This window comes from Bombina bombina, chromosome 11 (genome assembly GCF_027579735.1).
Source record: "Bombina bombina isolate aBomBom1 chromosome 11, aBomBom1.pri, whole genome shotgun sequence".
Taxonomy (NCBI): domain Eukaryota; kingdom Metazoa; phylum Chordata; class Amphibia; order Anura; family Bombinatoridae; genus Bombina; species Bombina bombina.
Window position 1 is genome coordinate 27,243,455 of NC_069509.1, and position 16,249 is coordinate 27,259,703.

A 16,249-nucleotide genomic window follows, 5' to 3' on the forward strand; every position below is an offset into this window, starting at 1 on the left:
CATTAATATGATGTCTGATCTGCTGGTGGGATCTGTTATTGTGTGATACGTCTCTGTACCAGCTGTACATTAATATAAAGTCTGACCTGCTGGTAGGATCTGTTATTGTCTGATACGTATCTGTACATTAATATGATGTCTGATCTGCTGGTGGGATCTGTTATTGTGTGATACGTCTCTGTACCAGCTGTACATTAATATGAAGTCACACAAATAAATACTGACTTGCTGGTGGGATCTGTTATTGTGTGATACGTCTCTGTACCAGCTGTACATTAATATAAAGTCTGACCTGCTGGTGGGATCTGTTATTGTGTGATACGTCTCTGTACCAGCTGTACATTAATATGAAGTCTGACCTGCTGGTGGGATCTGTTATTGTGTGATACGTCTCTGTACCAGCTGTACATTAATATGAAGTCTGACCTGCTGGTGGGATCTGTTATTGTGTGATACGTCTCTGTACCAGCTGTACATTAATATAAAGTCTGACCTGCTGGTGTGATCTGTTATTGTGTGATACGTCTCTGTACCAGCTGTACATTAATATGAAGTCTGACCTGCTGGTGGGATCTGTTATTGTGTGATACGTCTCTGTACCAGCTGTACATTAATATGAAGTCTGACCTGCTGGTGGGATCTGTTATTGTGTGATACGTCTCTGTACGAGCTGTACATTAATATCAAGTCTGACCTGCTGGTGGGATCTGTTATTGTGTGATACGTCTCTGTACCAGCTGTACATTAATATGAAGTCTGACCTGCTGGTGGGATCTGTTATTGTGTGATACGTCTCTGTACCAGCTGTACATTAATATGAAGTCTGACCTGCTGGTGGGATCTGTTATTGTGTGATACGTCTCTGTACCAGCTGTACATTAATATGAAGTTTGACCTGCTGGTGGGATCTGTTATTGTATGATGTGTCTCTGTACCAGCTGTACATTAATATGATGTCTGATCTGCTGGTGGGATCTGTTATTGTGTGATACGTCTCTGTACCAGCTGTACATTAATATGAAGTCTGACCTGCTGGTGGGATCTGTTATTGTGTGATACGTCTCTGTACCAGCTGTACATTAATATAAAGTCTGACCTGCTGGTGGGATCTGTTATTGTGTGATACGTCTCTGTACCAGCTGTACATTAATATAAAGTCTGACCTGCTGGTGGGATCTGTTATTGTGTGATACGTCTCTGTACCAGCTATACATTAATATAAAGTTTGACCTGCTGGTGGGATCTGTTATTGTGTGATACGTCTCTGTACCAGCTGTACATTAATATAAAGTCTGACCTGCTGGTGGGATCTGTTATTGTGTGATACGTCTCTGTACCAGCTGTACATTAATATGAAGTCTGACCTGCTGGTGGGATCTGTTATTGTGTGATACGTCTCTGTACCAGATGTACATTAATATGAAGTCTGACTTACTGGTGGGATCTGTTATTGTGTGATACGTCTCTGTACCAGCTGTACATTAATATAAAGTCTGACCTGCTGGTGGGATCTGTTATTGTGTGATACGTCTCTGTACCAGCTGTACATTAATATGATGTCTGACCTGCTGGTGGGATCTGTTATTGTGTGATACATCTCTGTACCAGCTGTACATTAATATGATGTCTGACCTGCTGGTGGGATCTGTTATTGTGTGATACGTCTCTGTACCAGCTGTACATTAATATGAAGTCTGACCTGCTGGTGGGATCAGTTATTGTGTGATACGTCTCTGTACCAGCTGTACATTATATAACTCTGACCTGCTGGTGGGATCTGTTATTGTGTAATACGCCTCTGTACCAGCTGTACATTAATATGAAGTTTGACCTGCTGGTGGGATCTGTTATTGTGTGATACGTCTCTGTACCAGCTGTACATTATATAACTCTGACCTGCTGGTGGGATCTGTTATTGTGTGATACGTCTCTGTACCAGCTGTACATTAATATGAAGTTTGACCTGCTGGTGGGATCTGTTATTGTATGATGTGTCTCTGTACCAGCTGTACATTAATATGATGTCTGATCTGCTGGTGGGATCTGTTATTGTGTGATACGTCTCTGTACCAGCTGTACATTATATAAGTCTGACCTGCTGGTGGGATCTGTTATTGTGTGATACGTCTCTGTACCAGCTGTACATTAATATGAAGTCTGACCTGCTGGTGGGATCTGTTATTGTGTGATACGTCTCTGTACCAGATGTACATTAATATGAAGTCTGACTTACTGGTGGGATCTGTTATTGTGCGATACGTCTCTGTACCAGATGTACATTAATATGAAGTCTGACCTGCTGGTGGGATCTGTTATTGTGCGATACGTCTCCGTACCAGCTGTACATTAATATGAAGTCTGACCCGCTGGTGGGATCTGTTATTGTGTGATACGTCTCTGTACCAGATGTACATTAATATGAAGTCTGACCCGCTGGTGGGATCTGTTATTGTGTGATACGTCTCTGTACCAGCTGTACATTATATAACTCTGACCTGCTGGTGGGATCTGTTATTGTGTGATACGTCTCTGTACCAGATGTACATTAATATGAAGTCTGACCTGCTGGTGGGATCTGTTATTGTGTGATACATCTCTGTACCAGCTGTACATTAATATAAAGTCTGACCTGCTGGTGGGATCTGTTATTGTGTGATACATCTCTGTACCAGCTGTACATTAATATAAAGTCTGACCTGCTGGTGGGATCTGTTATTGTGTGATACGTCTCTGTACCAGCTGTACATTAATATAAAGTCTGACCTGCTGGTGGGATCTGTTATTGTGTGATACGTCTCTGTACCAGCTGTACATTAATATGAAGTCTGACCTGCTGGTGAGATCTGTTATTGTGTGATACGTCTCTGTACCAGCTGTACATTAATATGAAGTCTGACCTGCTGGTGGGATCTGTTATTGTGTGATACGTCTCTGTACCAGCTGTACATTATATAACTCTGACCTGCTGGTGGGATCTGTTATTGTGTAATACGCCTCTGTACCAGCTGTACATTAATATGAAGTTTGACCTGCTGGTGGGATCTGTTATTGTGTGATACGTCTCTGTACCAGCTGTACATTATATAACTCTGACCTGCTGGTGGGATCTGTTATTGTGTGATACGTCTCTGTACCAGCTGTACATTAATATGAAGTTTGACCTGCTGGTGGGATCTGTTATTGTATGATGTGTCTCTGTACCAGCTGTACATTAATATGATGTCTGATCTGCTGGTGGGATCTGTTATTGTGTGATACGTCTCTGTACCAGCTGTACATTATATAAGTCTGACCTGCTGGTGGGATCTGTTATTGTGTGATACGTCTCTGTACCAGCTGTACATTAATATGAAGTCTGACCTGCTGGTGGGATCTGTTATTGTGTGATACGTCTCTGTACCAGATGTACATTAATATGAAGTCTGACTTACTGGTGGGATCTGTTATTGTGCGATACGTCTCTGTACCAGATGTACATTAATATGAAGTCTGACCTGCTGGTGGGATCTGTTATTGTGTGATATGTCTCTGTACCAGCTGTACATTAATATGAAGTCTGACCTGCTGGTGGGATCTGTTATTGTGCGATACGTCTCTGTACCAGCTGTACATTAATATGAAGTCTGACCTGCTGGTGGGATCTGTTATTGTGTGATACGTCTCTGTACCAGCTGTACATTATATAACTCTGACCTGCTTGTGGGATCTGTTATTGTGTGATACGTCTCTGTACCAGCTGTACATTATATAACTCTGACCTGCTGGTGGGATCTGTTATTGTGTGATACGTCTCTGTACCAGATGTACATTAATATGAAGTCTGACCCGCTGGTGGGATCTGTTATTGTGTGATACGTCTCTGTACCAGCTGTACATTATATAACTCTGACCTGCTGGTGGGATCTGTTATTGTGTGATACGTCTCTGTACCAGCTGTACATTAATATGAAGTCTGACCTGCTGGTGGGATCTGTTATTGTGTGATACATCTCTGTACCAGCTGTACATTAATATAAAGTCTGACCTGCTGGTGGGATCTGTTATTGTGTGATACGTCTCTGTACCAGCTGTACATTAATATAAAGTCTGACCTGCTGGTGGGATCTGTTATTGTGTGATACGTCTCTGTACCAGCTGTACATTAATATGAAGTCTGACCTGCTGGTGAGATCTGTTATTGTGTGATACGTCTCTGTACCAGCTGTACATTAATATGAAGTCTGACCTGCTGGTGGGATCTGTTATTGTGTGATACGTCTCTGTACCAGCTGTACATTAATATGAAGTCTGACCTGCTGGTGAGATCTGTTATTGTGTGATACGTCTCTGTACCAGATGTACATTAATATGAAGTCTGACCTGCGGCTGGGATCTGTTATTGTGTAATACGCCTCTGTACCAGCTGTACATTAATATGAAGTCTGACCTGCTGGTGGGATCTGTTATTGTGTGATACGTCTCTGTACCAGCTGTACATTAATATGAAGTCTGACCTGTGGCTGGGATCTGTTATTGTGTGATACATCTCTGTACCAGCTGTACATTAATATGAAGTCTGACCTGTGGCTGGGATCTGTTATTGTGTGATACGTCGTTGATTTAATCTTTTTGCTGTATAAAAATTCATTAATTATACCAAAAACATAATTTTAGCCATTTTATACCACTAAATGTACTTTAAAGAGGTTTGTACACAATTTAGCAATTCAAAGGGACAGTAACGTCAAAACTAAGCTTAAATTTTTTGGACAGAGCATGGACTTTGCAATGCATTCTTTTATCAATTTTGCTTAGTTCTCTTGGTATCCTTTGTTAAAGACTAACCCTATGTAAGCTTAGGAGAGTGCACGTGTCTTTAGCCATCTGTTTGCAACATTGTTTACAGCAATGTTATACATAGTTATGAACACTGCTGTCATAGACTGCTAAAGACACCTGCACAATCTTGAGCTCCTATCAGCCTAACTAGGTTTAGTCTTCAACAAAGGATACCAAAAGAACAAAGCAAATTTGATGATAGAAGTATAGATGCTGATGTATAATCCCTAAGTCTGGCCATCCCAGTGAGACCTTCAGCATTAGCATATCGTGTGCATGTTGCGGTGTCACTGCCCAAGCTGCACCGAGTCCCTGTCCCTTTCCCTCGCCATTATGTGCAGATCATATACTCCCCCCCCCCCCCCATCACATACTTTCCAAAGATTGTGTATTTCATGTCGAGATGAGGCTGCTTCCCGTAGGTTATGAAGAACTGGGAGCCGTTAGTGTTGGGGCCACTGTTCGCCATTGACACCACACCTCGTACGCTGTGCTGGGGGGGAAAGAACAGACAGATGGGTATAAGACATCACAACAAAAGGAGGCAGAAATTAGACAGGAGACAATGATGCAGGTTTGAAAGCAATTAAATGACACCCAGGAATGTATCCATCATCAGCAGTGAAGTGTCAGACAAGTAAAGGAGGAAATGACTGGACAGAGCCATGTGAAGTGAACTACACCAGGGGATTTGTATCACTAGTTAGGTATCAGATCTCGCTCACTGCTAAATAAAGAAATGAGATAAGCCAAGCAGGTGCCATGTTTATCTCACAAGGACTACAGGAACCTGAGCATGCGCCATATGGTGATATGTGCCGCTAGGGGCCGAGCAGGAGCTGTGGATCTGTGGAACCTCCTGTGAGCAGCAGATGTTACATCAAGGGGCCCAACAGGATCTGTGGAACCTCATGTGAGCAGCAGATGTTACATCTGGGGGGCCAGCAGGAGCTTTAGCTCTGTGGAACCTGCTGTGAGCAGCAGATGTTACATCTGGGGGCCCAGCAGGAGCTGTGGAACCTCCTGTGAGCAGATGTTACATCTGGGGGCCCAGCAGGCTCTGTAGAGCCTCATGTGAGCAGATGTTACATCTGGGGGGCCAGCAGGAGCTGTGGAACCTCCTGTGAGCAGCAGATGTTACATCTGGGGGGCCAGCAGGATCTGTGGAACCTCTAGTGAGCAGCATATGTTACATATGGGGGCCCAGCAGGAGCTGTGGGTCTGTGGAACCTCTAGTGAGCAGCAGATGTTACATCTGGGGGGCTAGCAGGAGCTGTGGAATCTCTAGTGAGCAGCAGATGGTACATCTGGGGGGCTAGCAGGATCTGTGGAATCTCTAGTGAGCAGCAGATGTTACATCTGGGGGGCTAGAAGGAGCTGTGGAATCTCTAGTGAGCAGCAGATGTTACATCTGGGGGGGCAGCAGGATCTGTGGAACCTCTAGTGAGCAGCAGATGTTACATCTGGGGGGCTAGCAGGAGCTGTGGATCTGTGGAATCTCTAGTGAGGAGCAGATGTTACATCTGGGGGCCCAGCAGGAGCTGTGGAACCTCTAGTGAGCAGCAGATGTTACATCTGGGGGCCTAGCAGGATCTGTGGAATCTGTAGTGAGCAGCAGATGTTACATCTGGGGGCCAGCAGGAGCTGTGGATCTGTGGAATCTCTAGTGAGCAGCAGATGTTACATCTGGGGGGCTAGCAGGAGCTGTGGATCTGTGGAATCTCTAGTGAGCAGCAGATGTTACATCTGGGGGCCCAGCAGGAGCTGTGGATCTGTGGAACCTCTAGTGAGCAGCAGACGTTACATCTGGGGGCCCAGCAGGAGCTGTTGATCTGTGGAATCTTTAGTGAGCAGCAGATGTTACATCTGGGGGCCCAGAAGGAGCTGTGGATCTGTGGAACCTCCAATGAGCAGCAGACGTTACATCTGGGGGCCCAGCAGGAGCTGTTGATCTGTGGAATCTTTAGTGAGCAGCAGATGTTACATCTGGGGGCCTAGCAGGATCTGTGGAACCTCCAATGAGCAGCAGACGTTACATCTGGGGGCCCAGCAGGAGCTGTGGATCTGTGGAATCTTTAGTGAGCAGCAGACGTTACATCTGGGGGTCCAGCAGGAGCTGTGGGATCTTTAGTGAGCAGCAGATGTTACATCTGGGGGCCCAGCAGGATCTGTGGAATCTCTAGTGAGCAGCAGATGTTACATCTGAGGGCCCAGCAGGATCTGTGGAATCTCTAGTGAGCAGCAGATGTTACATCTGGGGGGCCAGCAGGATCTGTGGAATCTCTAGTGAGCAGCAGATGTTACATCTGGGGGGCCAGCAGGATCTGTGGAATCTGTAGTGAGCAGCAGATGTTACATCTGGGGGGCCAGCAGGATCTGTGGAATCTGTAGTGAGCAGCAGATGTTACATCTGGGGGCCCAGCAGGATCTGTGGAATCTGTAGTGAGCAGCAGATGTTACATCTGGGGGCCCAGCAGGATCTGTGGAACCTCTAGTGAGCAGCAGATGTTACATCTGGGGGCCCAGCAGGATCTGTGGAATCTCTAGTGAGCAGCAGATGTTACATCTGGGGGCCCAGCAGGATCTGTGGAATCTCTAGTGAGCAGCAGATGTTACATCTGGGGGCCCAGCAGGATCTGTGGAACCTCTAGTGAGCAGCAGATGTTACATCTGGGGGGCCAGCAGGATCTCTGGTATCTCTAGTGAGCAGCAGATGTTACCTCTGGGGGGCCAGCAGGATCTGTGGAATCTCTAGTGAGCAGCAGATGTTACATCTGGGGGGCCAGCAGGATCTGTGGAATCTCTAGTGAGCAGCAGATGTTACATCTGGGGGGGCAGCAGGATCTGTGGAATCTCTAGTGAGCAGCAGATGTTACATCTGGGGGCCCAGCAGGATCTGTGGAATCTCTAGTGAGCAGCAGATGTTACATCTGGGGGGCAAGCAGGAGCTGTGGAATCTCTAGTGAGCAGCAGATGTTACATCTGGGGGGGCCAGCAGGAGCTGTGGGTCTGTGGAATCTCTAGTGAGCAGCAGATGTTACATCTGGGGGGGCCAGCAGGAGCTGTGGATCTGTGGAATCTCTAGTGAGCAGCAGATGTTACATCTGGGGGGGCCAGCAGGAGCTGTGGATCTGTGGAATCTCTAGTGAGCAGCAGATGTTACATCTGGGGGCCCAGCAGGAGCTGTTGATCTGTGGAATCTCTAGTGAGCAGCAGATGTTACATCTGGGGGGGCCAGCAGGAGCTGTGGATCTGTGGAATCTCTAGTGAGCAGCAGATGTTACATCTGGGGGGCTAGCAGGAGCTGTGGATCTGTGGAATCTCTAGTGAGCAGCAGATGTTACATCTGGGGGGGCCAGCAGGAGCTGTGGATCTGTGGAATCTCTAGTGAGCAGCAGATGTTACATCTGGGGGGCTAGCAGGAGCTGTGGATCTGTGGAATCTCTAGTGAGCAGCAGATGTTACATCTGGGGGGGGCAGCAGGAGCTGTGGATCTGTGGAATCTCTAGTGAGCAGCAGATGTTACATCTGGGGGCCCAGCAGGAGCTGTGGAACCTCTAGTGAGCAGCAGATGTTACATCTGGGGGGCTAGCAGGAGCTGTGGAATCTCTAGTGAGCAGCAGATGTTACATCTGGGGGGCTAGCAGGAGCTGTGGAATCTCTAGTGAGCAGCAGATGTTACATCTGGGGGCTCAGCAGGAGCTGTGGAACCTCTAGTGAGCAGCAGATGTTACATCTGGGGGGCTAGCAGGAGCTGTGGAATCTCTAGTGAGCAGCAGATGTTACATCTGGGGGGCTAGCAGGAGCTGTGGAATCTCTAGTGAGCAGCAGATGTTACATCTGGGGGCCCAGTAGGAGCTGTGGATCTGTGGAATCTCTAGTGAGCAGCAGATGTTACATCTGGGGGCCCAGCAGGAGCTGTGGAATCTCTAGTGAGCAGCAGATGTTACATCTGGGGGCCCAGCAGGAGCTGTGGAATCTCTAGTGAGCAGCAGATGTTACATCTGGGGGCCCAGCAGGATCTGTGGAATCTCTAGTGAGCAGCAGATGTTACATCTGGGGGGGCCAGCAGGAGCTGTGGGTCTGTGGAATCTCTAGTGAGCAGCAGATGTTACATCTGGGGGGCTAGCAGGAGCTGTGGAATCTCTAGTGAGCAGCAGATGTTACATCTGGGGGGCTAGCAGGAGCTGTGGAATCTCTAGTGAGCAGCAGATGTTACATCTGGGGGCCCAGCAGGAGCTGTGGAACCTCTAGTGAGCAGCAGATGTTACATCTGGGGGCCTAGCAGGAGCTGTGGAACCTCCAGGGAGCAGCAGACGTTACACATAAGGGTACAATAATACTTTGCTACCAACATAAGTCATAAAGTTCACACAAACCTTCAGATATTCACTGAATTCATCTTCAAACTTCCTCCCCCAGATGCTCTGACCTCCCTTCCCTGTGCCTGATAAAGAGAGAGATGGCAGAGTGAGACACAGGCAGGGGCTGTGTCACAGATACAGGTGACAGGACACAGCAGTAAATATACAAGGACTGAGTCTACCAGGGTCACCTAATCCCTAATACATTGAATCCCCATTCTCTTTACATAATTAACTCTTTTCAGGCAGCTCTCACCTAACGGGTCGCCGGTCTGCACCATGAAGCCTTTAATGTTCCTGTGAAAGATGCAGCCGGTGTAATAATTCCCGGCACACAGGGCCAGGAAGTTCTGCAGTAAAAGAAATAAGATTACTGTACATTTAGCTGCCTCGTTATTAGATACAGACTGACAGCTACTGGTGTAATAACCAATTAACAGCAACACAAGCTCAGGATAAATAGTCTTGTACACAAAGATCAATAATCAGAACACATTAAAGGGACATGTTACCAAATGCTTAAAGGGATACTAAACCCATTTTTTTATCTTCAATGATTCAGGTAGAGAAGCAAATCTAAGCAACTCTTGGTATCTTTATTTAAAAAGCAGGAATATAAAGCTTAGGAGCCGGACCATTTTTAGTTCAGAACCTGGGTTGCACTTGCTTATTAGTAGCTAAATGTAGTCACCAATAAGCGTGTTCTATCCAGTGTGCTGAACCTAAAATGGGGTGGCTCCTAAGCTTTACATCCCTGTTTTTTTTTTTAACCCTTTGGGTGCTAACAACGGCTCTGAGCCGTCGCAAATTGTCCCGGTCAAGTGCTGACGGCGGCTCTGAGCCGTCGCTAGCACTCACCCACCTTGAGGGCAATCTGGAGGCTCCCACTGACTCCCACCCTGGCGATCTGGCCTGTATAGTGACAGGCATCGCCGGGGCTTCACGTTTTGCGCTGTGACGTTACGCGCAATGATGTAATGACATCACTGTGCAACTTTATTTAAAAATTACAATGGACAGAATAGGGAAATGGGGGCATGCTGCTTAGAAGCCTGTATCTCAGGCATCTAAGCAGCTACACCATTAGAAAGGGAATCACCTAACCTTTCTAATGGTATAAGACTTGAGGATCTGAAAAAAAAATAAAGTAAAAAAATTAAATAAAAATAAAACCCCTCAAATTCAGCTTAGCAGCCAGGTGGGAAATTGCTTAGCACCCAAAGGGTTAAATAAAGATAGCAAGAGAATGAAGAAAATTTGATAATTGGAGTAAATTAGAAAGTTTCTTAAAATTGCTGCTGTATCTGAATCAAGCAAGAAAAAAAATGCGGGTTTAGTGTCCCTGTAAATAGCAGATTAGAATATATTACATGAGCATTTCTAGGTAAAAAAGAAGATATTTCAGCTCAATAGTTCCTCAATAGCCACATCCCATTGTAGAGGGACTTTAAGCAGCCAATCAGGATGCAAGTCCCGGGACTTGCAAGGGAGCGTGCATCTGGCATGCGCAGCACAAGCATGTTATTTCCCTCATCAGTTTAATGAAGTTTACTATGAGATATCACAAGATTATAGTGAAATCCCACACAGTAAAGCAAAGTGTGAACTCAGTAGTGACGATGCTCAATTTCCAGTTTCCTTCTAATATCAAATGTGCTTAATTCTCTTGGTATCCTTTGTTGAAGGAGCAGCAATACACTACTGGGAGCTAGCTGAACACACCAGATGAGCCAATAACAAAAGGCTTATTCGTACAGTCACCAATCAGCGGCTAGCTTCCAGTAGTGCATTGCCGATCCAGATCTAACTATGCTTTTCAACAAAGGATACCAAGTGATTAAAGCAAATCTGATAATAGAAGCAAAATGGAAAGTTGTTTAAAATTGTATGTTATATCTGAATTATGAAAGAAAATTAATAGGTTGTGTGTCCCTTTAAGTACATTTTGCTTTTTTCCCACTAGGCATAATTTAACATTTCATAATACAATCTCAAAGCATTTTATGTCTCTTCAATGTACCTGAGTCTTATCCAAACTCTGCTTCCCAATGAATGGTGACGTGTGACAATGTAGAGACTTTATGGTCAGTCACTAGGTGACGTGTGACAATGTAAAGACGTTACGGTCAGTCACTAGGTGACGTGTGACAATGTAAAGACGTTACGGTCAGTCACTAGGTGACGTGTGACAATGTAGAGACTTTATGGTCAGTCACTAGGTGACGTGTGACAATGTAAAGACGTTACGGTCAGTCACTAGGTGACGTGTGACAATGTAAAGACGTTACGGTCAGTCACTAGGTGACGTGTGACAATGTAAAGACGTTAGGTCAGTCACTAGGTGACGTGTGACAATGTAAAGACGTTAGGTCAGTCACTAGGTGACGTGTGACAATGTAAAGACGTTAGGTCAGTCACTAGGTGACGTGTGACAATGTAAAGACGTTATGGTCAGTCACTAGGTGACGTGTGACAATGTAAAGACGTTACGGTCAGTCACTAGGTGACGTGTGACAATGTAAAGACGTTACGGTCAGTCACTAGGTGACGTGTGACAATGTAAAGACGTTATAGTCAGTCACCAGGTGACGTGTGACAATGTAAAGACGTTATAGTCAGTCACCAGGTGACGTGTGACAATGTAAAGACGTTACGGTCAGTCACTAGGTGACGTGTGACAATGTAAAGACGTTACGGTCAGTCACTAGGTGACGTGTGACAATGTAAAGACGTTACGGTCAGTCACTAGGTGACGTGTGACAATGTAGAGACTTTATGGTCAGTCACTAGGTGACGTGTGACAATGTAAAGACGTTACGGTCAGTCACTAGGTGACGTGCGACAATGTAAAGACGTTACGGTCAGTCACTAGGTGACGTGCGACAATGTAAAGACGTTACGGTCAGTCACTAGGTGACGTGTGACAATGTAAAGACGTTACGGTCAGTCACTAGGTGACGTGTGACAATGTAAAGACGTTACGGTCAGTCACTAGGTGACGTGTGACAATGTAAAGACGTTAGGTCAGTCACTAGGTGACGTGTGACAATGTAAAGACGTTACGGTCAGTCACTAGGTGACGTGTGACAATGTAAAGACGTTACGGTCAGTCACTAGGTGACGTGTGACAATGTAAAGACGTTACGGTCAGTCACTAGGTGACGTGTGACAATGTAAAGACGTTATAGTCAGTCACCAGGTGACGTGTGACAATGTAAAGACGTTACGGTCAGTCACTAGGTGACGTGTGACAATGTAAAGACGTTATGGTCAGTCACCAGGTGACGTGTGACAATGTAAAGACGTTACGGTCAGTCACTAGGTGACGTGTGACAATGTAAAGACTTTATGTCAGTCACTAGCTGATGTGTGACAATGTAAAGACGTTACGGTCAGTCACTAGCTGATGTGTGACAATGTAAAGACGTTATGGTCAGTCACTAGGTGACGTGTGACAATGTAAAGACGTTATGGTCAGTCACTAGGTGACGTGTGACAATGTAAAGACGTTACGGTCAGTCACTAGGTGACGTGTGACAATGTAAAGACGTTACGGTCAGTCACCAGGTGACGTGTGACAATGTAAAGACGTTACGGTCAGTCACTAGGTGACGTGTGACAATGTAAAGACGTTACGGTCAGTCACCAGGTGACGTGTGACAATGTAAAGACGTTACGGTCAGTCACCAGGTGACGAGTGACAATGTAAAGACGTTACGGTCAGTCACTAGGTGAAGTAGATTGTAAGCTCTGTAGGGAGCAGGGGTCTGTATTCCTTCTGCCCAGTCTGCCTCCCCTGCCTTATTTCAGGGGTGGCTACTGGCAGCCAAAGGGCTACATGTGGCATTCTGCGGCCCCTGAACTAACAGTATGTGCCATAGATTTTGTTTGAGAAAAAGTGGAAAGATGTGCGCTTTAGAGTAACAACTAAAAGACAGAGAGGGTCTCCTGTGACTGTAAGCTCTTCCTCACCTGTACGGTATTGTGCGGCGCTATACATATAAATATTATTATTAAAACTAGCCTTGTGCCACGGGACGTTTTTAGGAAATATACTGTGTGTGCTTAATAGCCATACATTTCCCAGATTTGCTTTCAGGATTCAGATACAGCGCACAATTGTAAACACCTTTCTAATTTACTTCTAATATTAAATTATCTTTGTTCTCCTGGTATTTTTTGTTGAAAAAAAAGCTTAGGAGCATGCACGTGTCTAGAGCACTATATTTATATTTAAATAGGATTTGTTTTAAATAAAATGTTTTTTAAAGAAAAAAATCAATCTAAAGATATTTTCTATTTAAAGGGACACCAAACCCAATTTTTTTCTTTCACGATTCAGATAGAGCATGACATTTTAAGCAACTTTCTAATATACTCCTATTATCAAATTTTTTTCATTCTCCTGCTATCTTTATTTTAAAAGCAGGAATTTAAATCTTAGCAGCCAGCCCATTTTAGGTTCAGCACCATGGATAGCGCTTGCTTATTGGAGGCTTACATCTACCCACCAATAAGCAAACATAACCCAGGTTCTCAACCAAAAATGGTCCGGCTCCTATGCATCACATTCCTGCTTTTTAAATAAAGATAACAAGAGAACGAACAAAATTTGATAATAGGAGTAAATTAGGATGTTGCTTAAAATTTCATGCTCTATTTGAATCATGAAAGAAAAAATGTGGGTTTAGTGTCCCTTTAAGATACATTATAAACCAAAAGGTTCTTTATACTGAAATAAGGATTTGTTTTTAATTGCACAGCAAGAGGCTGTTTATTCATGGCTGTATTTTTTTCTACAATGTTATGCTCTCCCAGAGCTTTCGGTCAGATTATCTGGGGCATTGTATCACGTATTATTGGTTTTGTAGTGACTTTGTGTCTGCAGAAATAATAACATGATCCATCTTCACAGCAAAATGTAATAAAATAAAGACCTTAAAGGGACATAAAAGTTTTCTTTCATGATTCAAACAGAACAATTTTCAGATTGACTTCTTTTATCAAATTTGCTTCATTCACTTGGAATCCTTTGATGAAGGAGAGCAAATCTCTACTGGGAGCTAGCTGAACACATTGGACAAGCCAGTGACAAGCAGCTAGCTCACAGTTGTGCATTACTCCTGAGCCTACCTATGTATGCTTCCAACAATGGATACCAGGAGAACAAAGAAAATTAGATTAAAAAAAGCAAATTGAAAAGTTGTTAAAATTGCATGTCCTATCGAATCATAAAAGTTTAATTTTGTCTTTACTGTCCCTTTAATTCCATTGCTCCTCTGCAAATCTCTGGACACAGAATCACCCCTCACTAAGTTTCAAGCAACTCGAAAATAAGAAGATTGTTGTGGAATATATCTGCATAAGGACCTAAGTGTGAGGAGCAAGCACTAAAAATGATATATGATGTTATTAACCCAAAAAGGAAACCCGTCCCTCACCTCACAGGCTTTAGGCGCTCGCTCACAGAACACCTCTATTTTTAGGTCCCCAAGATCAGTGTGAAGTGTCACAGCCTGAAAACAAGACACAGAGTAGTCACGTTACACAAAGTATGATGACAGTTACATCAGACACACATCACCAACTCACCATCCTGGTGCACAGATCTGCCTGCAATAAAAGGAGGAGAAAAGTGTCACAAGTCTAATTAACACATATTTACAAATTCACTAAAGAAAAGCAATTAGAACTGATCTGCTTATGTGACATAAAACCAGCACTGTCTGTACCTGTCCTGATAACACCAGCGTCATTATAAACACACTGAGCTTCAAAATTCCCAAAGGGTTAAAAATAGCACCAATCTAGTTATACATCACAACATTAAAGGGACAGTGAACACCTTGTAAATACAACATTTTGTTGCAGTCTTCCAATAGATTAACATATCAGCAGATTCTGAGTATTGTTAGAACAGATTAACACCTTGTTTACTGCAATTGTTTTCATCAGTCAAACTCCACCTTCCTTACTTGGAGGAGCCGATCTAGACTTGTGTATAGAGAGGACAGAGCTTGCCACTGTCATTCTGTTTGGCTTTGGCATAAATGATAATATAAACTGCAAATTAGGGACATATATATAGCTGGGATAAGGTTGTAAAGCTGCCAAGGGCTCTTTCAGTTTTTAGGACTGGAAAAGCCACAATTTTTAGACTTAAATAACAAGAAAAGGGGGGCAAAATAAACAAAGTATATTGCAAGGTTGTTTTACTGTGTTTAAGTATTTTATATTTAATTCTCAAAGTTGTTATACTGTCCCTTTAAATAGGATAACGCTTAAACTAATTTGCTTTCTCACACAATATTATACTTTATTAGAGTTGCTGAGAATGAGGGTGAAACCCACTGATTCAGATAACAGCAGGAGAGAAATCTACTGAGGGTGCAGCATTGCATGTAGCCTTGTCTAGCAGCTAAAGGGTTCATATATAAGGGATTTATATAAGGGGTTGTGGTTACAATAACTGTAATCTAAATGAATTTTTGCTCACATATCATTGCCCATCAGTAGAGCATTGTCCTTATCAGCCAATAAACAGCCTGTTCCTATTCTTATTAATGTACTGTGCATAAACACACATTTGCATCTAATATCAGGTCAAGTTGCTTTTTAATGTTTGTTCCCTGTGACACAGACTCTGTGGTGTTGTTGGCCGCCATCATGAACCCCCATGCCAGCTTGTGCAGTACAATAATAAGCACAAAGCTTAGATTTCACCAGGTACCTCCATTATGTGAGTACAAATGCTAAATCATATCAGGATTATACAGACTTGATATGAGACACATTACAGCCCTGAAATAAAATTGTACAGAAACCAACAGTTACTTCAGAAGTTCAAACGCTCTACTAGATTAATTACATATAAAATATACTGCGACTTATTAAACCAAATGAACGTATTTCCAGGCGTATTTACCTTGTTGTATATTTCGTTTCTAAATCAATGGGAGCACCAAGATGGCCGCTGACATGAACTTAGAGCAGTGGTTTTGTTTCTTGGGTGTATAAAGAAGACGGACATCCTGTCATGCTTCGGTAGGAACAAGTACTTCCGGTAA

The 16,249-nt window shown here is 43.9% G+C and overlaps 1 protein-coding gene across 1 annotated transcript in view; it reads right to left on the reverse strand.

Annotated features, from left to right (window-relative positions):
- Positions 1–16,214, reverse strand: part of PPIL3 (peptidylprolyl isomerase like 3) — a 40,612-nt gene extending 24,398 nt beyond the window's left edge. Inside the window, exons 1-6 of the mRNA XM_053694341.1 lie at positions 16,108–16,214; positions 14,775–14,795; positions 14,624–14,698; positions 9,439–9,532; positions 9,198–9,265; positions 5,193–5,311 (exon numbers count right to left, since the gene is read on the reverse strand). Coding sequence (XP_053550316.1) covers positions 5,193–5,311; positions 9,198–9,265; positions 9,439–9,532; positions 14,624–14,698; positions 14,775–14,777 — 359 coding nt within the window. The 5' untranslated portion in view covers positions 14,778–14,795; positions 16,108–16,214. The remainder of the gene's footprint in view (positions 1–5,192; positions 5,312–9,197; positions 9,266–9,438; positions 9,533–14,623; positions 14,699–14,774; positions 14,796–16,107) is intronic.
- Positions 16,215–16,249: the final 35 nt, after the last annotated feature.